Genomic DNA, 24,375 nt, shown 5'->3' with positions numbered 1-24,375 from the left:
CTTCCTACTTCCTCTTTCCATCTTGGAAGTCTTTGTGTCATTCATGAGATTGTTATCACGGTTGGAAAATAATTGATTAGGAGCCTAGCTCTGTGAGAGAAACTTAAGAGAACTAGTGGTTCAACTCATAAATGCCAAGGAAACTTGCCTGTTAAATTTCACTCTGGGATAAGATAACTTTGTGCGTGTGTATTTTTCATGCCTCTGTTTCCCAGCAGTATAAAAGGGACAAAAACGGAGTTAGATGCATAAAAATAGGCACAAAAAGTTTAAGGCCTGCTGAATATTCTTTTGGGAAGTTTGGGAGTGTACAGTTGGATGAATGAGTGAAACTTATCCTTTACTTCTTTATTCTTAGAGTTATAATTTCTTAAAAGCAAAATAAAATATCTGGGGACACGTCTTACCTTAGCTCTCCCATTTCTTCTGATCTGATCAGCAACAAGTTTGTGTTTCTGTAACATGCTGAAGATTTGATGTAGAATAGAAATTGTATATTCTATAAAGGCAGAAATAATGTACCTGTATTATTTTGTTATCCTAGGAGATCTATCTATCTCTATGTATCTATGTATCTATCTATCTGTCTACAATCTATCCATCCATCCATCCTATTTTTTAGAGAAGTTTTGAGTTCACAGCAAAATTGAACAGAAAATACAGAGTTCTCCTATATCCCTGCCCCAACACATGCACAACTTCCCCCGCTACCAACATCCCACACTAGAATAGTACATTTGTTATTATTGATGAACGTACATTGACACACTGTTATCTATGGATTTTGACAAATGTGTAATGACATGTAGCCACCGTTATAACAGCACGTAGAGTAGTTCCACTGTTCTAAAAATCCTTTGTACTTCACGTATTCATCTCTCCCTCCTCCTCCAACCCTGGCAAACTTTTCACTGTATCCATAGTTTTGCCTTTCCTAGAATGTTATTTAGTTGGAATCATACAGTGTGTAGCCTTTTCAGATTGGCTTCTTTCATTTAGTAATATGCGTTTAAGTGTCCTCCATGTCTTCTCATGGCTTCATAGCTCATTTCTTTTTAGCGCTAAAATGATATTCTATTGCCTGGATGTACCACAGTTTATTTATCCATTCACCTATTCAAAGACATCTTGGTTGCTTCCAAGTTTTGGCAATTACAAATAAAGCTGCTATAAACATCTGTGTGAAGGTTTCTCTGCGGACATAAGCTTTCTACTCACTTGGGTAAATACCAAGGAGTGCGTTTTCTGGATTGTATGATAAGAGCATATTTAGTTTCATATGAAACCGCCAAACTGTCTTCCAAAGTGGCTGTACCATTTTGCATTCCCACCAGCAATGAATGAAAGCTCCTGTTGTTCCACATCCTTGCCAGAATTTGGTGTTTGTCAGTGTTCTGGATTTTGGCCATTCTAACAGATGTGCAGTGGTGTCTCATTATTGTTTTAACTTGCAATTCTCTAATGAAACATGATGTTGAACATATTTTCTTATGCTTATTTGCCATCTTCTTTGGTGAGATGTCCAGATCTTTTGCCCATTTTTAAATTGAGTTTTTTGTTTTCTTATTGTTGAGTTTTAAGAGTTTCTTTGTATGTTTTGGATAACAGTCCTTTATCACATATGTCTTTTGCAAATATTTTTTCTCAGTCTGTGGTTTATCTTCTCATTCTTTAGACATGTCTTTTGCAGAGCAGAAGTTTCTAATTTTAATGAAGTCCAGCATATCAGTGATTTCTTTCATGGATCATGTTTTTGGTGTTGTATTTAAAAAGTCACTGCCAGGGAATTCCCTGGCGGTCCAGCGAATTAGGACTCAGTGCTTTCACTGCCATGGGCCTGGGTTCAATCCCTTGTCGGAGAACTAAGATCCTGTAAGCTGTGTGGTGTGGCCAAAAAAAAAAAAAGTCACTGCCAAAACCAAGGACATCTAGATTTTCTCCTGTGTTATTTTCTAGGAGTTTTATAGCTTTGTGTTTTACTTTTAGGTCCATGATCCATTGTGAGTTAATTTTTGAGAAGGGTATAAGTTCTGTGTTTAGATACATTTTTTAAAATTGAAGTATAGTTGATTTACAACATTGTATTAGTTTCAGCTGTACAGCAAAGTGATTTGATTGTTTTTATTTCCAGATTGCGTGTGGATGTCCAGTTGTTCCAACACCATTTGTTGAAAAAACTAACTTTTCTCCATTGTATTGCCTTTGCTCCTTTGTCAAAGATCCGTTGACTATATTTGTGGGGCTCTATCTCTGGGCTCTCTATTCTGTTCCATTGATCTATTTGTCTGCTCTTTGCCAATACTACACTATCTTGAGTACTGTAGCTTTTTAGTGAGTCTTAAAATCAGATAGTGTAGGTCCTTCAGCTTGGTTCTTCTCCTTCAATATTGTGTTGACTTTTCTCCATGTACGCTTTAAAATCAGCTTGTCAGTGTCCACAAAATTACTTGTTGGGATTTTAACTGGTATAGCACTGAATCTATAAATCAAGGTGGAAAGAGCTAACATGTTAATAATACTGAGTCTTTATCCATGTACATGGAATATGTCTTCATTTATTTAGCTTTTCTTTGATTAGAATTTTGTAGTTTTCCTCATATAGATCTTGTACATATTATGTTAGATTTACACCTAAGTTTTTCATTCTTGAGGTACTTATTTAAATGGTATTGTGTTTTTAATTTTAAATTCCAATTGCTTATTGCTGGTATATAAGAAAGCAGTTGACTTTTGTATATTAATCTTATATCTTTCTATAATCACTCATTAGTTCCAGGAGTTTTTTGTTGATTCTTTGGGTATTGATTTTTATTTTTTAATATAGAATATTATGTTAGCTTCAGGTGTGCACTGTAATGATATATTTGTATATATTGCAAAATGATCACCACAATAAGTTTAGTTTACAACTGTCACCAGATATAGTTACAGAATTTTTTTCTTGTGTTGAGAACTTTTAAGATCTGCTTTTTAAGCAACTTTCAAAGATGCCATACATGCTGTACATTAAATTCTCATGACTTATTTATTTTGTAACTGTAAGTTTGTACTTGATTTTTTTTTGAACCTTTATCAGCAGTGCTTGAGTTTGTATTTCTGGTAACCTTGTAGTTCTGCCCACAACTGCAGGTTTTCATAGTTAACGTTGCAACTGTGAGTAACAATCTGGCTTCTTGGTATAGCACTGTGAAGCTCTCATTCTTTTATCAGAAGCCATGTGGTCGTAGGACCACAAGTTACCTGGGTGGGCTCACTTCCTGTTGATCATGTCATTCTCAGTTTGATTACAAGCAAGTGGTTGGAAAGATGAAAAGACAGTGGCTTGTGGTTTAGACTTAGTGGGGTCATTTGATGAGAAATAAAACTGAGCACAAGATATAACGTTGAATTCAGATAGTCATGGGTAACACTAGCCAAAAGTAACTCTGTCTGCTCTGGTACAGAAACAGTGAGAGAAAGAGCCAAAATCAATGACTCAACAGTCTTATTGACAAAGACTCAGAGTAGGGCTTAGGTCTATTAGATAATTGTTGATGTTATAGATACATGGATATGTGAACATTACTTTGGTTTTAAAATCTCAAGTGACAGAATAAATATTAAAAGCATGATGTAGTGTCTCTGTGTGCTCCCCACAAAATCTGTCATTACATTTAGGCCTGGTATTCATGTGCTTTTTATTAGAAAATGTCATTGAATATTTTTTTTTAAATTGTTTAAATTAATACTGAAGTCTTTTTCTTCCTTTCCTACCCCTGCAACTTATAATTCAATTTTATCATGATGACCACTTTGTTTTTCACCCCCTTATCTCTTAATACCTGCAAGGATAAAGATTTTGTTTGCAGGATTATAGTGTAGAGCTGTTCATTTCTTGTAGGCTGCAGTGATGGAGTCAGAGATGAGTACTTCCACATTCAAAGGTTCAGTGATATAAACTATTCCATACTCCAACCAGAGGTGAAGATTCATCTTACCGCTCTTCGAAATGACTATTGTAAGTTATTGCTTAGATCATGAATTGAAAAGTTGAAATGACAAAATGTATTCTGTGCTCTGGCATAAACTTGAAATTTGATTCTGGAAGAACCAGATGGCCTTGTGCCTCATGCTTAAATGGTGTACCATCCAAATATGGTTAATATAGTGGTTTTTTTCATTGTGGAATTTTCATGTTCAGGAATGGGTATTGTTGGTATTGGTGAGGCACAAGAACTACACATTACATTTTACTGTATTAGAATGAAGTGTATACTACCAAAAGTAAAATAGATGGCTAGTGGGAAGCAGCCGCATAGCACAGGGAGATCAGCTTGGTGCTTTGTGACCACCTAGAGGGGTGGGATAGGGAGGGTGGGAGGGAGGGAGACGCAAGAGGGAAGAGATATGGGAACATATGTATATGTATAACTGATCCACTTTGTTATAAAGCAGAAACTAACACACCATTGTAAAGCAATTATACTCCAATAAAGATGTTAAAAATAAAAGAATGAGGTGTATAAATGGTGGCCTATTCTTATTCTTATATTTTATTTATTTATTTATTTATTTACACTCACAACTTTTATTTTTTATTTAAAAATTTTTTATTGGAGTATAGTTGATTTACAATGTTGTGTTAGTTTCAGGTGTACAGCAAAGTGAATCTGTTATACATATACATATATCCACTCTTTTTGCTTAGAATTTAAACATGGACAAATCTTATCAAACAACCACACTGGCTCTTTGTCTCTAGCTTCTTCTTATGTCACTAGCTTGTGATCTAGTTGGGAAGATGGGACTAACCCACATTGACCAGCTACCAACATGCCAATGTAGAGTATAAATAATAAATTGTGGGGTTTAAGGAGTTATAAGGACTATAAGCAGTTTGCTGATCTTTGGATTTGTTCAGAAAGGCTTTGTGGAGACATTAAGACTTGAGATGGACCTTCAAAGATGGGTAGGACTTGGAGGAGTGAAAGAGAGAAGATAGAGCATTTTCAGTGGTGTTAGCAGCATGAACAAAGGCAGGATGTTGGTAATTCATGGTAATTAATGGCAATGAAGAGGATACACTGGGGACTGGTGAATAGGAGGTGGATGCCGATTATGGATCTATTTCAAATCCTGATGTAGATTTTTAGATTTGTTGTGGGAATTCTCAACTAGGAGAAATATCAAAGGAAAATTCATGGCAGAGTATGCAGAATGCATTTAGCAGGAGAGCTACCAAAAAGTAAGGGACTGTTTTCTCTCCATGAGGAAAACTATATGGGAAGAGGAAAATGTTTAAGATTATTCCACGTTTTGGAGCAGGGGAAGGATGGTGTCACTGAGAAGACAAGTTAGCAGGAGAAGTCGTGTGAGGAAGGAAGATTATTTTTGCAATATTACACTTGAGGAGACAGTGAGATATACAAGAGTTTCTGGCAGGTTATTAGAAATGAGGTTTGTAGTTGAAAGAGGGGAAAGGCTAGAGTGTAGGTCAGATGAGTATGATTGAAGCTGAGAGCCCTGGTGAGCTCTCCTGGTGAGGGAGAAAGGAGCAGAGGGAAGAGGTCTGCTTCTGCGGAGCATTCACAGAGAGGAATGAGCAGGAAAAAGCAAAATCATTAAAGGGAACAGTTCTCCTACCATTCTCCTCCTATACCTCCTTCTCTAAGAGAATTTATTGCCATGACTAATAAAAATTGAAAAATTCATTTCAAGAGATGTTTAAAAAGCACAACACTCATATTAAAAGAAAGCAAACAAAAACCTTTTGTCCCTACTTCCCCTTCAGGCCATAACCCCTTTTGTCTCCTCCCTTTGACAGCAAAACTTGTCAAAAGATGTCTATATTCACAATTTCTTATTTCTCTCCCCATTGTCTTTGAATCTGCTTTAGTCAGTTCTTAAATCTCACCATTCCATTGAAACTGCTCTTCCAAACATCACCCAAAACTCTTCATTTCTAAATCCAGCAGTCACTTCTTGGAGCTCGTTTACTTAACTGCCACATTGGAGACAGTTGGTCACTCCCTCCTGCTTGATATCCCACTGTCTTGGTTTGCCTCTTAGTTTTCTGTTCACTCTTTCTTAATCTTTTTTTTTTTTTTGCTTGTTTCTCTTCCACTTCTATCTCTCTGCCTCCTAAATTTTGGAATGCACCAAGTCTCATTCCTTGGACATCTTTTCTTTTTGACTTCTATTCTATTTTATTTGATATATTGGCTTTCTGGCTATGTCTCCTTGTATTATGTTTTTAGTTGTAGCTCTAGGGATTGCAATGCAATCTAAACTTTCTCAGTCTACTTAGAATTACTGTTGCATATTTCACACAATATGTAAAAATCTTGCAGTCACATGTGTCTCCCCAGCCCCCAACTTTTTTGGGAGAGTTACTTTAGTTGTCTATGTTTTAAATCTACATGCATTGAAAACTCCACCATCGTTAAGTTTGACTTTAAAAAGCCATACGTATTTGTGTTTTAAATATTTTAATAGAGGAAAAATTGTCCTTTATATTTACCCAAATATTTACCAATTACAACATTCTCCTTCATTCCTGAAGATCCAAATTTCCCTCTTATATAATTTCCTTTCAGTCAAAAGCTTCTGTTAGTATTTCTTGCAGATCAGGTCTGTTGGTAAAGACTTCTCTTACCCTTATCATGATATTTTTGCTTGATGTAGAATTCTGGGTTGCCAGATGTATTTTTTCAGCACTTTAAAGATGTTCCACTGACTTCTGGCCTCTATGGTTTCTGGTGAGAACTCATTTGAAACCTTGCTCTCTTGCTTCCAAGACCTGACTCCGATTACACATACATTAGATCTGTGGATATTATCCCACAAATCTCTGAGGTTCTGTCCATTTCTTTAAAATTTTTTCCCTCCATGTTCTTTATTTTTTATTTTATTTAATTAATTTATTTTAAAAATGTTTTTATTGGAGTATAACTGCTTTACAATGGTGTGTTAGTTTCTGCTTTATAACAAAGTGAATCAGTTATACATATACATATGTTCCCATATCTCTTCCCTCTTGCATCTCCCTCCCTCCCACCCTCCCTATACCACCCTTCTAGCTGGTCACAAAGCACTGAGCTGAGCTCCCTGTGCTGTGCGACTGCTTTCCACTAGCTCTCTATTTTACATTTCCTCCATGTTCTTTAGGTTGGATAATTTGAGTTTTCCCTGAACTTACACGATTTGGGGTTAGGCTGAGATGTGTGTGGGTTTATACACTCACAATTAGAGGATGCCTTTCTGTGGCTCCCCTCCCATCCCTCCCAGGCTTTCTCCTCACACTTTGGCCGCTTCAGGCTCCTTTCTCTGGCTTCTTTGACCAGCGACATGGTGGGCTTTCTATCAGAGTTTGAGCTGCTGGTGTTACTCCATGATTGGGGCCCACCCTCAGGGTAAAGCCGTGTGAGGAAAAAAATGGAAAACTCACCCATGGGCAGGTTGCTTCTCCAAGTTTTGACTCCCTTACTTGGTTTACCTGCTTTTGCTTATTTTCCGGAGTTCTCAGGTATTTGTTTTTTGAATTTTGTTCAGAGTTTGTAGTTTGCATCAGTGGGAAGGATGAGTTATAGGGGATTAGACTGCTCTAGTGAAACTGGTGTACTTCATAGTTTTGTACTGATATGTGTCAATCAGGATAGGAGTTTCTGTCCTATAAGAAATAAGATAGGGTACAGTTTAGTATGTGGTCATACAAATATGGTTTCTCTGAGCAGTCATATGATTCTTATAGGGTAAGATAGAGAATACTACTAAGAACTTCTAGATATCATAAATAAGCCAGAGATCACCTCTTCTAGATATACTGTAATTGAGTTGCCTTTTCATTAGCAATGATGGTGTCATCTCCCATATGTATATTCTAGGTCCGAGGATGTCTCCATGAGAATTACATGCTTTTAAATTTTAATGATGTTTTAGATGAAATCCATTTATATTTATAACGGTAGATGAAACTGCCAAGTTTTCTAAATGCCTCTAAATAAGTATATAAGAGCATAAATGGTAAGTGTTATTGCTTATTACACTATATATCTTGATACAAGATTCTATTCCAGCTTTCATTTTTGAACTTCTCATGGTCTGCTTGGATCCATGATTCTGTTTTCCAGCTGACCATAGGGAAGTTATCAGCCTTTCTCCTCTACCTATAAATAAAGTTATTTGAAAATATTTTGATTTTGGCTGTATAATCACCCTAATTTGAAATGCTTTTCTTATAGATCTGAATATCTTAGACTGGAATTTTCAAAATCTTGTTGCTATAGCCCTTGGATCTTCTGTATACATCTGGAATGGGGATAATCACAATAGGATTGAAAATATAGACTTAAGTGTCACTTGTAACTATATATCTTCTGTGTCCTGGACAAAAGAGGGAAACTGCCTGGCAGTTGGCACCAGCGAGGGAGAAGTGCAAGTACTGGACAGCTTTTTCTTTCTCATAATATGTTCTGTATAGTTGCTAGATAACTAAGATTGACTTTTAATAACAGCTTATTATAAAATAAAGAAACTATAGTAGATGTGGTACTTGAAGCTATGGGGAGTAAGAGGACATACCATTTTGGATCTTTTCTGAATGGTGTTTAATGAGGATGTAGGGATACTCTGCTTAGTTTTTTCACACAAGCTTTCTTTCTGTCACATTTCCTTTTTTCGCCCCGTTCTTTCTCTTGGACTAAAGTTGGACTTATGAGATCCCCAGTTTTAGGACTTTGGAGAGAAGAAGACAACCTTCCAGTCTTCCTTTCTCACCTTAAGTCATGATCAGGAGTAGAGTTACTTAAAATGAGTGAATTTTTTTTCTAATAGGGTCTCTGAAATGGGAGCTTACCAAGTTTCCATCAATCTATCTGATTTCTCATGTACCATTATTGTTATTGTTGTTTATTAACAATAGTGTAAACAATATTGCTCAGGTGTTCATTGACTTTGGAGGGCCACAGATGGCTCTACTGTTTTCTCATCTCTGTAATGATACTGGATACTATGAGGGTTATGTCATGATTTCTTCTTATGCCAAAGCTCTCATTCTAATATGGGTCAGAATATCATTTATAGCTGGCAGGAAAGGAGTCTCTTAGCAGTAAATAGAATTCCTGACTTTACAAAGTGTCTAGGCACTCAAATTTTATTTGTTGATAAATATAGGTGAATTTCCAGGTTTGGAATTCCCACTATTTGAAGGAACTAGAAGTGTCATAGTGACTCTCAACCCTTTGCAGCCCATTTACTTCACCTGGGGAACTTTAAAATAAATGCCATATCCCCAGACTCTTACTCCCACCATTAAATCAGAATGGCTAGCACCCATAGCCTGCTCCCTCAATGATCCTAATATGCAGACAGCATTGAAAACTGCTGACTAGGGTTAGAGGTGCTGAACTTTCACTTAGCATAGGGACTGGCTATATCAACACTAGTTGGCTATCAGGCCTTTGAGAAGACCATGGGTTGTGAAAATGCTACATAACCATGCTTGTTCATTTTTTTCAGTTATGGGATGCGGTCACTACAAAGCGACTGAGAAATATGCTTGGTCATTTGTCAGTAGTTGGGGCTCTAAGCTGGAATAACTACATCCTTAGCAGGTGAGCTGTGTCTTACTGGAACCAATTATATTTGCATCACCAATTGACTATGGGTGCTGAGTGAACAGAACTACAATATTTAAAACCAAAACCAAAGTAAAACAAAACAGACATGATTAGTAACAGTTATGATCCTACCTGTCAGGTATTCAGACCTTCTGGTTCTATAAGTGGTCCAGTGGCCACGTGTACCATGGTGGCTCTGTGCCTAAAGCATGGACTCATACTAAGATGTGATGTTCAGGATTCATTAGATTGTTCAGATAAAATGTAAAACTCTGTTTAAGTGAAAAGTTTCTGTGTACCAAGTAATACCTACTAGAGGGATATTTTGTTGAAATGGGTATTTATTGATATCAGTATCACTAATTTGGAATATGTTAAGCTTTCTGGGAGCACATTTCCAGTTCACAGACCCACAGAGGTTAGAGCTGGAAGGAACCTCATAGATTAACCAGTTCAGTGATTCTCAGACTTGAGAGTGTGTCAGAATCTCTGGAGGGCTCCTCAAAACCCAGATTGCTGCTCTCACTCTGGGAATTTCTGATTCAGTATGTTTGAGGTGTGCTGATAATATGCATTTCTAATTTCCCAAGTGATGCTGACACTTTATCACTTTTGAGAACTACTGATTTAGTCATCTAACTGCTTCTTTTTGACCAGGAAAGTTAAGCGACTTGTCCCTGTGAGCCTACATAACTGGTCAAAATACATATTTAATAACAGTCATTCATCTTCATACTGTATTTCTTAAAGTAGATTTAAATTTAAATAAAATTTGAAGCGTTTCACAATTTCTTTAAGTAGTACAGATTGAAAAGTTGAGATTTTATTACCTTGTGATTATAGGCCAGACTTAAAACTACTTAAGCAAATTGCCCTTATATAGGCCTAAATATTTACCCTGTGAAGTTGTTGTAGTCAGGTCAATTCTATACTCGAGTTCCTTTTACAATCTATTTACATTGCTTAAGTTTAGTTTCATTATCCATGAGGAACATGAACAAATACTTTCTTATAATCATAGCAGCTAACATTTTAGAATACTCTGTGCCAGACAATGTGCTAACTCTTTAAGTGTGTAATCGCATTTTAATCCCTGCAATGACATTATAAAGTGGTTTATATCCCCCCCACCCTCTTTTTCTGAGGAGTAAACTGAGATGCCAGCCTGAGGTCACTTGGTTAACATAAGGGTAAGAGTCAGGCTTCGAACCAGGTGGTCTGGCCACAGAGTCCATACTGTTCATCAAAATGCTATCTGCCTAAGTAGTTTTTAAAAATCTGATACTGCACTTTGAGAAACTTCAGAAATAATTGTAGGCAGTTATTTACTTTCTCCTTGGAGAAAACTAGTCCAGAAAGAGTTCCTTATCTTTGTGTGATAGGACCTTTATCATCATTTGGATTCAAATCACTGAGAGTGGAGACGTTATCCAGTGATTTTGAATCATACTGCAGTTTGCTGTGACATTCAGATAGTTTTATATTCTTTTTAGATATTAGTAGCATGAGCAAACTAATAGTAGATCTGTAGATTAATAGAAAAAGGAAATAATACATTTTTATGTCTAACACGTATATCATACACATATGCCATTTCATTTAGATAATATGAAATATTCTGAATTCCAGAAAAGTAATATTTCCTGGGTTCAGTACATAAACTACTATCTGGGAAAATATGATAATCTTCTAAATTTATTTCTTCCATGCCTGTATTAAAGCCATTAAAGTTAAAGCCATTAACTTTAAAGCATCATATTAAAGACATTAGAGTTATCTATCAAAAGACATCTTTTAAATAGCCAGTTTTGAAACTCTGCCAGGCAAATCTATTTCACTTGTGGGAAGAATCACCCAGGCAGAATACTCCATCCTTATTAACTCAAGAAATGTCTGTGTTTGGAATCTGTCCTAAGGGGTCGTTCAGGAGTTTGAACAATACTTTCTTTCATATTATGCTTATGCAGCATTAGGGCTCAAGTTTCTGTCCTAAACCTGCCCCTTTATCTCTGGGCAGTGGATCGAGACTGGGCCGTGTTTATCATCACGATGTTCGGGTAGCCCAGCACCATGTTGGAACTCTTCACCACAAGCAAGCTGTGTGTGCCCTGAAGTGGTCGCCGGGTGGCAGGCTGCTTTCCAGTGGCTGTAGTGACGGACTGCTGACTATATGGCCCCGTGATCCAGGTGTGAATGTACAGGGTCACCCGCTAAACGTCATACCCCAACCTACAGCAGTCAAGGTAATAAATCCAACAGTTTTGAAAGGTGTGCTTGGGCTGGAGGTTAGTTAAGCATGGGGCATCTGGTGTAAAGTTAGGTAAAATATAGTTTTGCTGAAGTGACAAGACAAAAGATCTGCAGAGAGCTGCTTCCTGAAAAGAGCTGCTTACATTCTTAGATGTCTTATCAGAAATACATTGAATTGAACTAAGAGTTTCTGGAAACCTGGGCAAGCCAAGCCTTGTGGCAGCTACTACCTGGAGAATCATAAGAACAGTCACTAGTGTAAATACTTTCACACTCACCACCGACTAGCCAACTAGTATAGCAGTCGCAGGAGTAGACTTCAGAGGTTGAACGTCTGTGTGATTTCTCTCATGATGAACATTCTAGTTTTGCCAAAACAGCTTGTTTATAGTAAAAGCTAATTGGAAGTAGGGTATTGAAGAAAATGATTGCTAATAAACATAAAGATACTCTCTAGGGTTGATTTGTGACCCAAGATGTGATCTATCCTGGAGAATTTTCCATGTGCACTTGAGAAGAAAGTGTAATCTGCTCTTTTTGGATGGAACGTCCTATAAATATCAACTAAATCTATCTGGTCTACTGTGTCTTTTAAAGCTTGTGTTTCCTTATTAATTTTCTGTCTGGGTGATCTGTCCATTGGTGTAAGTGAGGTGTTAACGTCCCCCACTATTATTGTGTTACTGTTGATTTCCTCTTTTATAGATGTTAGCGGTTGCCTTATGTATTGAGGTGCTCCTATGTTGGGTGCATATATATTTACAATTGTTATATCTTCTTGGATTGATCCCTTGATCATTATGTAGTGTCCTTCTTTGTCTCTTGTAATAGTCTTTATCTTAAAGTCTATTTTGTCTGATGTGAGAATTGCCATTCCAGCTTTCTTTTGACTTCCATTTGCATGCAATATCTTTTTCCGTCCCCTCACTTTCAGTCTGTATGTGTCCCTAGGTCTGAAGTGGGTCTCTTGTAGACAGCATATATATGGGTGTTGTTTTTGTATCCATTCAGCAAGCCTGTGTCTTTTGGTTGGAGCTTTTAATCCATTCATGTTTAAGGTAATTATCGATATGTATGTTCCTATTACCATTTTCTTATTTGTTATAGGTTTCTTTCTGTAGGTCCTTTTCTTCTCTTGTGTTTCCCACTTAGAGAAGTTCCTTTAACATTTTTTGTCCAGCTGGTTTGGTGGTGCTGAATTCTCTTAGGTTTTGCTTGTTCATAAAACTTTTGATTTCTCCATTGAATCTGAATGAGATCCTTGATGGGTAGAGTAATCTTGGTTGTAGGTTATTCCCTTTCATCACTTTAACTATATCGTGCCACCTGCCACTCCCTTCTGGCTTGTAGAGTTTCTACTGAGCAATCAGCTGTTAACCTTATGGGAGTTCCCTTGTATGTTATTTGTCATTTTTCCCTTGTTGATTTCAATAATTTTTCTTTGTCTTTAATTTTTGTCAGTTTGTCTACTCTGTGTCTCAGCATGTTTCCCCTTAGGTTTATGCTGCCTGGGGCTCTCTGAACTTCCTGGACTTGGGTGGCTATTTCCTTTCCCATGTTAGGGAAGTTTTCGACTATAATCTCTTCAAATATTTTCTCGGGTCTTTCTCTCTCTCTCTCCTCCTTCTGGGACCCCTATAATGCAAATGTTTTTGCGTTTAATGTTGTCTCAGAGGTCTCTTAAGCTGTCTTCATTTCTTTTCATTCTTTTCTCTGTATTCTGTTCCATGGCAGTGAATTCCACCATTCTGTCTTCCAGGTCACTTATAGGTTCTTCTGTCTCAGTTTTTCTGCTATTGAGTCCTTGTAGTATATTTTTCATTTCAGTTATTATATTGTTCATCTCTGCTTATTTGTTCTTTAATTCTTATGGGTGTTCTTTAATTCTTCTAGGTGTTTGTTGAACATTTCTTGAATCTTCTCGATCTTTGCATCCATTCTTTTTCCAAGGTCCTGGATCATCTTCACTATCATTATTCTGAAATATTTTTCTGGTTGCTTTTCTCCACTTCATTTAGTTGTTTTTCTGGGGTTTTATCTTGTTCCTTCATCTGGTACATAATCCTCTGCCTTTTCATTTTTTCCTATCTTCCTGTGAATGTGGTTTCATTCCACAGGCTGCAGAATTGTAGCTTTTCTTGCTTCTGCTGTCTGCCCTCTGGTGTATGAGGCTATCTAAGAGGCTTGTGCAAGCTTCCTGATGGGAGGGACTGGTGGTGAGTAGAGCTGGGTGTTGCTCTGGTGGGCAGAGCTTAGTAAAACTTTAATCTGCTTGTCTGCTGATGGGTGGGGCTGGGTTCCCTCCCTGATGGTTGTTTGGCCTGAGGCAACCCAGCACTGGGGACTACTTGACTCTTTGGTGGGGCTAATGGCCGACTCTGGGAGGGTTCATGCCAAGTAGTACTTCCCAGAACTTCTGCTGCAGTGTCCTTGTCCCCGTGGTGAGCCACAGCTAACCCCCACCTCTACAGGAGACTCTGCAACACTAGCAGGTAGGTCTGGTTCAGTCTCCCCTGGGGTCAATGCTCCTTCCCCTGGGTCCCGATGCTCACACTACTTAGTGGTGTGCCCTCCAAGAATGGAGTCTCTGTGTCCCCCAGTCTTGTCAAAGTCCTGCAATCAAATTCCACTAGGCTTCAAAGTCTGATTCTCTAGGAATTCCTCCTCCCATTGCCAGACCCCCAGGTTGGGAAGCCTGACGTGGGACTCAGAACCTTCACTCCAGTGGGTTGACTTCTGTGGTATAAGTGTTCTCCAGTTTGTGAGTCACTGCCCCAGCAGCTATGGGATTTGATTTTACTGTGATTGTGCCCCTTGTACCATCTCATTGTGGCTTCTCCTTTGTCTTTGGATGTGGGGTATCTTTTTGGCGAGTTCCAGTGTCTTCCTGTCGATTATTGTTCATCAGTTAGTTGTGATTCCAGTGCTCTCACAAGAGGGAGTGAGCTCACATCCTTCTACTCTGCCATCTTGAACCCTATTAAAGTATTCTTTATAAAAACAAACAACAAAAACACAATCCCCCCAAATCCACTTCTTTCCAAAAAACTCAACCCAACCCAATGCAAATCAAACCAAAATAAGATTAAAAATCAAACTGAGTCCAGCATTAGAACAAACATTAATTACAGTATAATAACATGAAGGAATATTGTGGGATTACTAAAAATGATAATTATGAAAAATAAGTTAAACATGGAAAGCTGTATAATAAGTGAAAACAACAGAAAAATAAAATAGTATATACATTATGCTTAGTACTTTATAAAATACTTTTACATATAGAAGATTATATGTAAAAATGAGAATAGCTGCCAGGATGATTGATAAGGATATACAGATAAATATAACTGAAATATTTGTTAAAATGTTTTTTAAAGTTACTGTTACTAGTCATTTCAATTATCAATATAAATGTATAATATTAAATTCTGTTTTTCAGAATTAACAATAAAAATTTATAACTAAAGAAAAGGCAATTTTATTTTCTAAAATGTATTAAGATATGAAATACATGAGATTTTCTTGTGTTGTGAGCAAGCATGTATAGCTCTCCATTCTTTTTTATTCCCTCTCTGACCTAGAACCTAAGGACACAGGTAGACAAACCAGAGGAAGACTGTATTTTATAACCAGATGCTAGGGGCACATGTCAACTCTTCCAGCAGCAGATTTTTACCCCAGAGGAGGTGTTGAATGAAGCTTTTCAAGCATATTATTGTGTGGTTTTTCTATGTTTAAAATATTTGCAATTGTTATCTAAATTTGAAGACGGCACCCATATGTGATTTCTAGTCCCCGAGAAGTAATCTCTGGAGGGTAAAGTAGCTCTTGCCTTTGGATCAGAGGTCCTGGAGATCTGCCACTGGGACAGAACTCTGGAACTTCTGCTTATATACGTGTAGCTCATTCATGAGTTCACCTTCTCCAAAGCTGACCTGCCTGTGTGATTATTTGGAACTTTAAAGGCCATGGATTGGTGTCCCTGGCAGTCTGAAATCCTCGCTGTTGGAGGAGGAATGAAGGATGGACACTTACACATCCTGGACATAAATACTGGGCAGAGCATCCAGACCCCAAGCACAAACTCACAGGTAAACATCTCTCAGGGAGTTTACCTTCATTCTGATCTTCTAGAATCTTGTGAAAATAACTTATGATAGAGCATAGGACTCAAACACAGCTCTCTTTACCTGCTAAGTCTACAGGAATTTCAGTTCTTAAGAGTTTCTTTTTGTAAAACCTTCTTCATCTGTGAGTTGAAAGCTAATTTAACTTGTGTATCCTTTTTTTTGTTTTTTTTTTTTCATTTCCCTTCTTTCTCAGCACTGCTTTGACTGTGAAACTCGAGAGTAGTCTGACTATTCCTGGACAATGATCATAGTCCACTTCAATTCGTAGGTTCATTGTGCCTAAGCCTATTTGTATATTTAGTCTTTTGTTGCCTTGGGATAAACTTTCCCAGAACTAACATAATTCCTCTAATACCCTAACCCCATGTGTGGACTGGAGGATAGATGTGGACAGAGCATACTGCCTAGAATCAGTTTAAAATGCATTCAATGAATCAGAAATTGCCGTAATTCTATATTTTGGGGGTCATTATTACAGATTTGTTCCCTAATCTGGCTCCCTAAGACAAAGGAGATCGCAACTGGCCAAGGGTCTCCTAAGAATGATGTGACTGTGTGGTCCTGTCCTGCTCTGGCCAGGTCACGTGGGTTTTTTGGTAAGTAAATGGGTAAGTAAAATTCCATGTACCTATTGCAAAGTGAGCTGCTACTGGTGGAAAAATCCATGAATGGAAGATTTTCTCCTTCTCGTTCTTTGAAGTATATATTTTATCAGAGGAAAAAGCCCTACACCCACCACACGTCTGGTGTGAGTGTTTCTGAATTTGATTGTTCGTCACTTATAACTGTCATGTCATGTGTGCAGTGATGCTTGTGGACAGTTTTCAAAATGTGTTTCTGAACTCTGGAGTTAGCATTATAACTCATCTTACCCTATTTTTCAGAAGAACCAGCAGAGCTGAAATGTGTGGGAGATAAGGAAGTATGAAAAGGGTGAGACATTGTTCTATGTGGGGAGACCACTCCAGACTCTGAGACTCTGGGGACCCTCTGCCCTTTCAAGGCAGACTGCTCTTCTTCCTTGGCGTAGTTCTGTAAATGTTTACTGGTTACTTCTTGAGAGCAAGACCCCATGATGGAGAACAAGACCCGGGCCTTGTCCTCAAGAGCCTTAAATGCTCTTTGGAGCAATCTGAAATGTTAAAGGGGGCTGAGGGAAATAGGGAGACAGAAGTGTTGGCTGATGAAGGAGCAGAGCACTGGCATCCAGTCTCTTGTAGACCTCTGATTACATATTCTATCTTCTTCCTCTTGTCACTCAACTTGTCTTCTGGTCATCCCTGAAAGTTATTTATTCAACATTTATTTATTTAGCATCTACTATGTGCCAGGCACTTTTTGTGGCACTGGGAATACACAGGTGAACCAGACAGACAATATCCTTGCCCTCACGGAGCTCACACTTTTGTGGGAGCAGACAGACAAAAACCAAACATATACAATATTAGGTAGTGATAATACAATGATGACTCTCTTTGGAGAGTCTGAGAATGTTATTGGCCACAACAAAACACCCTTACCAGAAAGACTTCCTGCTTCTGCTGGTCAGGCTGGCTGGAGCTCAGGTTAGCCTCAAAATGACTATATATCCTTCAGCTGTTATACTGTGTGACTTGGTGAATAAAAATACAGGCATGGTACAGCCACTATATAGAACAGTATGGAGGTTCCTTAGAAAACTAAAAATAGAACTACCATACAACCCAGCAATCCCACTACTGGGCATATACACTGAGAAAACCATAATTCAAAAAGAGTCATGTACCACAATATTCATTGCAGCTCTACTTACAATAACCAGGACACGGAAGCAACCTAAGTGTCCATCGACAGATGAATGGATGAAGAAGATGTGGCACATATATACAATGGAATATTACTTAGCCATAAAAAGAAATGAAACTGAGTTATTTGTAGTGAGGTGGATGGACCTAGAGTCTGTCATACAGAGTGAAGTAAGTCAGAAAGAGAAAAACAACTGCTGTATGCTAACACATATATATGGAATCTAAAAAAAAAAAAAAAAAGATTATGCAGAACCTAGGGGCAGGTCGGGAATAAAGATGCAGACCTACTAGAGAATGGACTTGAGGACACCGGGAGGGGGAAGCGTAAGCTGGGAAAAAGTGAGAGAGTGACATGGACATATAAACACTACCAAATGTAAAATCGTTAGCTAGTGGGAAGCAGCCTCATAGCACAGGGAGATCAACTCGGTGTTGTGCGACCACCTAGAGGGGTGGGATAGGGAGGGTGGCAGGGAGATGCAAGAGGGAGGAGATATGGGGATATATGTATATGTATAGCTGATTCACTTTGTTATAAAGCAGAAACTAACACGTCATTGTAAAGCAATTACTCCAATAAAGACGTTAAAAAAAAATACAGGCAGCTCTTGACAGCCACTTCAGTACCAGCATGAGTGTAGGAGAAGCATGATTTGGTCCTTTGCATATATTTAATCACAATTCACCAGACCTTTTTAGTTTAGAGAAACACTTAAAATCAAGCCTCAAAACCCAGTTCTTTACAAAATTATAATTCCAGCAGCTAGATAGGTCCTTCAGCTAGGTGGGAGTACTGATAGATACTTGAACCATTTGCTGCTGCTTAGAATAAAGAATGTACTTAGTGCGCTTTTGTTTCTCTGTCCTTAATAAGTTATACTTTTCTAGTTTTAATGACTTGTGAATTGTTTTCATTGATATTAGATAGCTATCCAAAGGCACATTTAACCTTTCTCCTTCCTTTAAAATGCTTTTGGCTGGAGAAGATGCAGTTAATTTTGAACTTTTAGACACTAATTTTCATCTCTAACTCAGTAGTTTCTGCTGTGTACAAGATTTCCCCAAAGTGTTTAGCAGGAAGATTGTTTTACACACACACATCATGTGGTCAGATACATTTGGAAATTCTGGGTTAAACAAGAACAGTTTTTCTTTCCTAAGAATGTCTCAAAGCCTTTGATACATTATGTGTATTGGTAATCTCCAAGAGGAGTTACAGCATTCTCTGTTTCCCAAATTCATCTGGGAAATCTTTGTATGGGAGCATCTTGAGGTTCTTGCTCCATGAACATGCTTCAGGGGGCACTGCCACATGGCACGGGGCTGCTGAGGTCTTCAGCTTCTATGTGTTTTTACTGTCTGTCAATGTTTCCATTGTGGGTCAAGATCAGCATGGAAAAAAAGAAAGAAATAGAATGGTATAGAATGGAAAAATGGAAAAGTAGGTATTATTTTGTGAATAACTTTTGTCATAGTTATCAGCACATTTGCGTGTCTATGTATGGGGTCACTGCATAAAATGTAGTTTTGATAATGAGTTGTGGTCATAAAGCTGGAAAAAAGCTGTTCTAGATTGTGGTCATGCCCTTAGTAAGTCTCACCCTGTTACCCACAGTCATAATTCTCTGGGGGAAAATTTTAGTTAAAGAGGTCTCACCCGCCTGACTACAGAAGAAAGATACCTTATAATTCCCCCTCCTATCCACCCCCCCAAGAGTTGTAATTTCCAAGGTTTGAAACAGTGGTAGGTAACTTTCTAGTCTATAAGTGAGATCCGGCCTTTGACTGGGTTTCATCAGTCCATTGCACATACGTCAGTATGTGGTCTCATTTATGGATGTAGCTGCATAAAGAAAACCAAACTTTGAATGCTTTCAGTGACAGTACACTTGGCACGTGGGGATGTAAATCCTAAAAGAGGACCTTCATCTGAGATAAGGTGGCATTTCCCACTATCTAGTAAACTAAGATTGTCACTAATGTGAAAAATGTATTTCAAGAATGTTTTTGTTTCCATCCGAATGCCATATTCCTAACAAGTTCTAGAAGTAGCTATCCATTTTTTAAGTCAAGATATTTTCAAAGCCTGCTCTATAAAACATTTGGGATTTTTTTCCCTGTTATTCCTTTTTCCACTTTCTCTTCTTCCTTCCTCTTCATCGTAACACACCATAATAAAGAATGAAAGAGTATTTATCACTGATTATATTTATTGAATAGATTTTTCTTTTTTAGGCTTAATTTTAAAGCATTGGTATAATGATCTATATTTTCCTAACTAAATTCAGTTGCTTTTCATTTATATGGCTCAAATTAGAAAATTTTTAATGTTTTTAAAAAATTTTATTAACTATTTTATTCATATAGAAAATTTTTAATTTTTAAAAAATGATGGATACTGGCCTTCATTAGAAAAAGAGATTCTTCTTTGCGTTGGATTTGGAGTGTGGTAAACAGTTAAAGCATTGAATTGGATTCTAGTTCTGGCTCTGCCATTAATCAGCTGTGTGACCTTGAACAAATTGTTCGATATTCTTATATTTTTTCTTCATCTGTAAAATAAGAAGATGGCATTATATCTATAAAGTTAAACATTAAAAAAAATAGATTTATTTATTTATTTATTTTTGGCTGTGTTGGGTCTTCGTTGCTGCGCGCGGGCTTTCTCTAGTTGCGGCGAGCGGGGGCCACTCTTCATCGCGGTGCGCGGGCCTTTCACTGTCGCGGCCTCTCCCGTTGCGGAGCACAGGCTCCCAGACGCGCAGGCTCAGTAGTTGTGGCACACGGGCTTAGTTGCTCCGCGGCATGTGGGATTTTCCCAGATCAGGGCACAAACTGTGTCCCCTGCATTGGCACAACCACTGTGCCACCAGGGAAGCCCCCAATTTAAACATTTTTAATGCACCAACATGCCTAGGGCCAACCCCATGTCTCCTTGGTGGTGTGTCTGTGCGTGTGTGTATGTGCATGTGTGTGTGTGTGTATGCATGAACGAGAGCATTGGGAGTTAATGTGTTTAGATGGAAAAAGCCCCAAGTATCTAAGAAATGTCTCCTTTGGGAGTGAATTAGTGTATCTGCACTCCTTGCTGTTGAGAATCTTGTGTCAGATAACAAGATTATTTCTGAAATTCCAGCTCTCAATTGAGTTGTAAGCAGTACTCCTCCTATGAGGGGGTGGCCACCCACCTCATTTGATTTTAGTTGTGTCCCCAAATACCTACCCACTCAAAAACATATCCAACCTGTTTTTTCTTCTCATCTTCCCAGTCCCAGCTTTCTTTCATGGAGTCAGCTTTCTGGATTTTGGCCTGAAGTTTTGATTGTGAAAGTTACTGTTGGATTAGGATAGGTTTTGCAAAGTATTTTCCAAGGAACCCTAGTAGTTTGAGATGTTCAAGTCAAAAGGACTCTGGTGAAATAAGTTTCAGAAATTATATGCCTATTATAGCCTCTTCTTCCAAATATTTCTAATGCATATAGCAGTTTTGAAATAAGGAATCCTGTTTAATTTTCTTAACTTGGAGCTCCCAAATTAATGTGAACATTAAAGACTTTTCATTTTTAATACCTATCAACCTCGTGTAGAACTATTGTTCCACAGAGTGTTCTTTGACAAATGATCAGATAGATAACAGAAAGAGGATATTGTTTTCAGAATTCCATAAGAAAGACTCATGTATGTTTTGTGAGACAGGTTTTTGGGTCCTTTTCCATTAAGCTGCATCAGTTTATTTGATTAGTTTCTTGAAACCAAATTCCCAAAAGGATGATTTTCAGGGAAGAATAAGAAGAGGGATGGAGTGTGTGGTAGGAGCACAGCCATGGTAACTCCTGGGTGTTGGTGGGTTAGAGAAGCTAGAACTAATAATGATATAAGGCACGAGGGGTGTGGTGAGCTAAAAACTGGTCCCCTCAAAGCTATCCACGTCAAATCCCTGAAACCTGTGAGTGTGACTTTATTTGGTGAAAGGGTCTTTGCAGATGTAATTAAGTTGAAGATTTTGAGATGAGATCATTCTGGATTATCCAGATGGGCCCTAAATGTAATGGCAAGTGTCCTTTTAAGAGGCACACAGAGGAGAACAGACACACAGAATCAGAGATGATGTGCCCACAGAAGCAGCGATTAGAGTGATGTGGCTGCAATTTGGGGATGGCCAACAACTGCCAGAAACTGGAAGAGGCAGAGAATAGAATCTCCCCTGCTTGCCAAATCCTTGATTTTGGACTTCCGGTCTGTGAAAGAATAAATTTCCATTGTCTTTAGCCGTGCAGTTTGTGGTAATTTATTACAGCAGCCTTAGGGAACCAAAACAAGGGGGAAGAGCGCTGAAGGGCAACAGTGAAGCAAAACCTCAGCCACTTTAGGGTGTTACCCAGAGTCCTCCCTGACTGGTGTTTTCCATGTCACAGGCGCAGTGGGAGAGCCAGCCCTGAATGTGGCAGGGGTTTGGAGAAGCCCGTTATCCTGCATGGGATTCGTGGCCCCAGCAGGTTGCTTCCCAGTCCTCAGCAACAGCCCTTGACATGTGGAACGTGAGCTGCCTGTCCTTCTTCCCACAGGCCACCGAGGCAGAGTGCTGCACCTGGCTTTGAGTCCAGACCAGACCCGGGTTTTTTCTGCTGCAGCTGATGGCACAGCCTGTGTATGGAATTGCTGCTAGTCACTCAGCTCCTCTCAGCTTCAGCTTCCTCATTTCTATGTGAGAATAATGATGTTGGCCTTGCCTTCTCCATGGTGTTGTCATGAGGCTCAAACAAGATGACGTGCTTTTTAGTGTCAAGATGTTATATTTTTTAGTGTCCTTTGGAATGTTTTGCATGTGTCAGCTAGTATATGTTGATTAACTTATTTGCTTTGTCATAAGTGGTTTTTACCAATACATACACACTCCCTTCATACCCCTCCGCAAAAAAAAATAATAATACCAAATAAAAGCCTTGATAATTGAAAAGTGGAATAGTAAATACAAGGGGTGTTAGGACTCTCCTGACAAGTTGCCAGTACATTCTGTTCTTTTCCCTGTTTTTAAACTCAGAAAATCTGCTTGGTAGTGCTAGTAATTTTTACCTTATAAAATTTTAGGTCACCAAAAGCTGCAAATATGCTACATTCCTGCAATACACACTCTTCTTCTTTAAGATAATGGCTTTCATTTGATCTTCTTATTTAGCCAGGTATAAACTGTAAGAAAAGGTTTAGCAGGGAAAGGAGCAAAATACTGAGGCCACTTCCAGTGTCCCCCACCATTCTGATGTGGTTTCTTCTATCTTAACAATCTCATGGCACTATGACATGACCACAGATCACTTCTCTCAATTAATACTGGTGTGTGAACAAGGCTCTCATTTAAGAAAAATAACAATATATCTTTTACTGCTGTTAGTTTTGGTGGAAGTCTGGAATATGGTTTCAGTAAAGAAAAAAATGAACTTACAGAAAATACACAAAACAGAAGCCTCTGCTACAAAAATTTTGTAATATAAAATTTTTATTGACTAATAAGTCACAAAAAGCACATAAATCTTAAGTGTACAGTTCAGTGAGTGTTTAATTTATGAATAAGATCAAGATCATATGAATAAATCATACAGATCAAGATGTGAATATTTCTTTCAGCCCCAAAGACTTCTTTGTGTCCACTCAGTCAATACCCTTCCATTATTCTGACCTCAGTGACCATGAATTAGTTTTGCCTTATGCGAACTTTCAGATAAATGTAATCATACTGTAAATATTCTTTTTTTTGGTCTGGTTTCTTTTACTCAACCTTAGATTTGTAAGAGTCATTCATATTGTTGCATTCATGCATGACACAGGCATGTAGTTTGGTCTTTTTCACTGCTGTGTAATATTCCACTGTATATACAACAATTGTTTATCCATTTTATTATGAATGGATATTTGAGTTATTTTCAATTTTGACTTTTAAGAATAAAGCTGTTATGGACATCCTCAAACACGTATTTGGTGGAAAAAAGCCCTCATTTCTGTTTGGTATATACCCAGGAGTAGAATTGTTAGGTCATAGCATATGTGTTCATTCAGTTTTAATAGACACTGCCACTTTTCCTAAGCATCTCTACTAATTTACACTTCTACCAGCAATGAACAAGGGTTTCATACAACTCTTTTTAAGTGGACTTCAAAATCTGTAATAAATGTTGCCAGTAGGGAATACTCCATCCGTCCTCTTATTGTTATTAAAATCCTAATTAGGGATTATAGCAGGCATCTGAAATATCCTCTTAGAGCATCTCTTTTAGATATCAGTATGAGACTTCACTTTCTAATATAAGGGTTCTCATCCCCAGCTGCATATTAAAATCATTGGGGAGCTTATAAAAAGAATACTCTGTCTTGGTTCTCATCAAATTAAATAAAAATTTCGAAGGCTGAGACCTGAGCATTGGTCATTTTAAAGAGCCTGGTAAGTCTAATGGGCAGCCATGGTTGAAAACCAAAGGACCAGTATTTTGGTCAGTCTTTAAGCTATGTTCCTTCCTTTGTTTTAAGAAGCTGTCTCTTGGGCTTCCCTGGTGGCACAGTGGTTGAGAGTCCGCCTGCCGATACAGGGGACACGGGTTCGTGCCCCGGTCCGGGAAG

The 24,375-nt window shown here is 38.2% G+C and overlaps 1 protein-coding gene across 1 annotated transcript in view; it reads left to right on the top strand.

The window, feature by feature from the left end:
* The window catches only part of CDC20B (cell division cycle 20B), a 58,252-nt gene extending 35,820 nt beyond the window's left edge, over positions 1-22,432 (top strand). Inside the window, exons 6-12 of the mRNA XM_059061131.2 lie at positions 3,881-3,997; positions 8,220-8,416; positions 9,496-9,590; positions 11,614-11,839; positions 15,815-15,940; positions 16,458-16,575; positions 22,332-22,432. Coding sequence (XP_058917114.1) covers positions 3,881-3,997; positions 8,220-8,416; positions 9,496-9,590; positions 11,614-11,839; positions 15,815-15,940; positions 16,458-16,575; positions 22,332-22,432 — 980 coding nt within the window. The remainder of the gene's footprint in view (positions 1-3,880; positions 3,998-8,219; positions 8,417-9,495; positions 9,591-11,613; positions 11,840-15,814; positions 15,941-16,457; positions 16,576-22,331) is intronic.
* The last annotated feature ends 1,943 nt before the right edge of the window (positions 22,433-24,375 follow it).

Source organism: Kogia breviceps, chromosome 4, assembly GCF_026419965.1.
Source record: "Kogia breviceps isolate mKogBre1 chromosome 4, mKogBre1 haplotype 1, whole genome shotgun sequence".
Classification (NCBI taxonomy): Eukaryota; Metazoa; Chordata; class Mammalia; order Artiodactyla; family Physeteridae; genus Kogia; species Kogia breviceps.
Note: the sequence above shows the minus strand (reverse complement) of the source record. Positions and strands in the feature narration are given on the sequence as shown.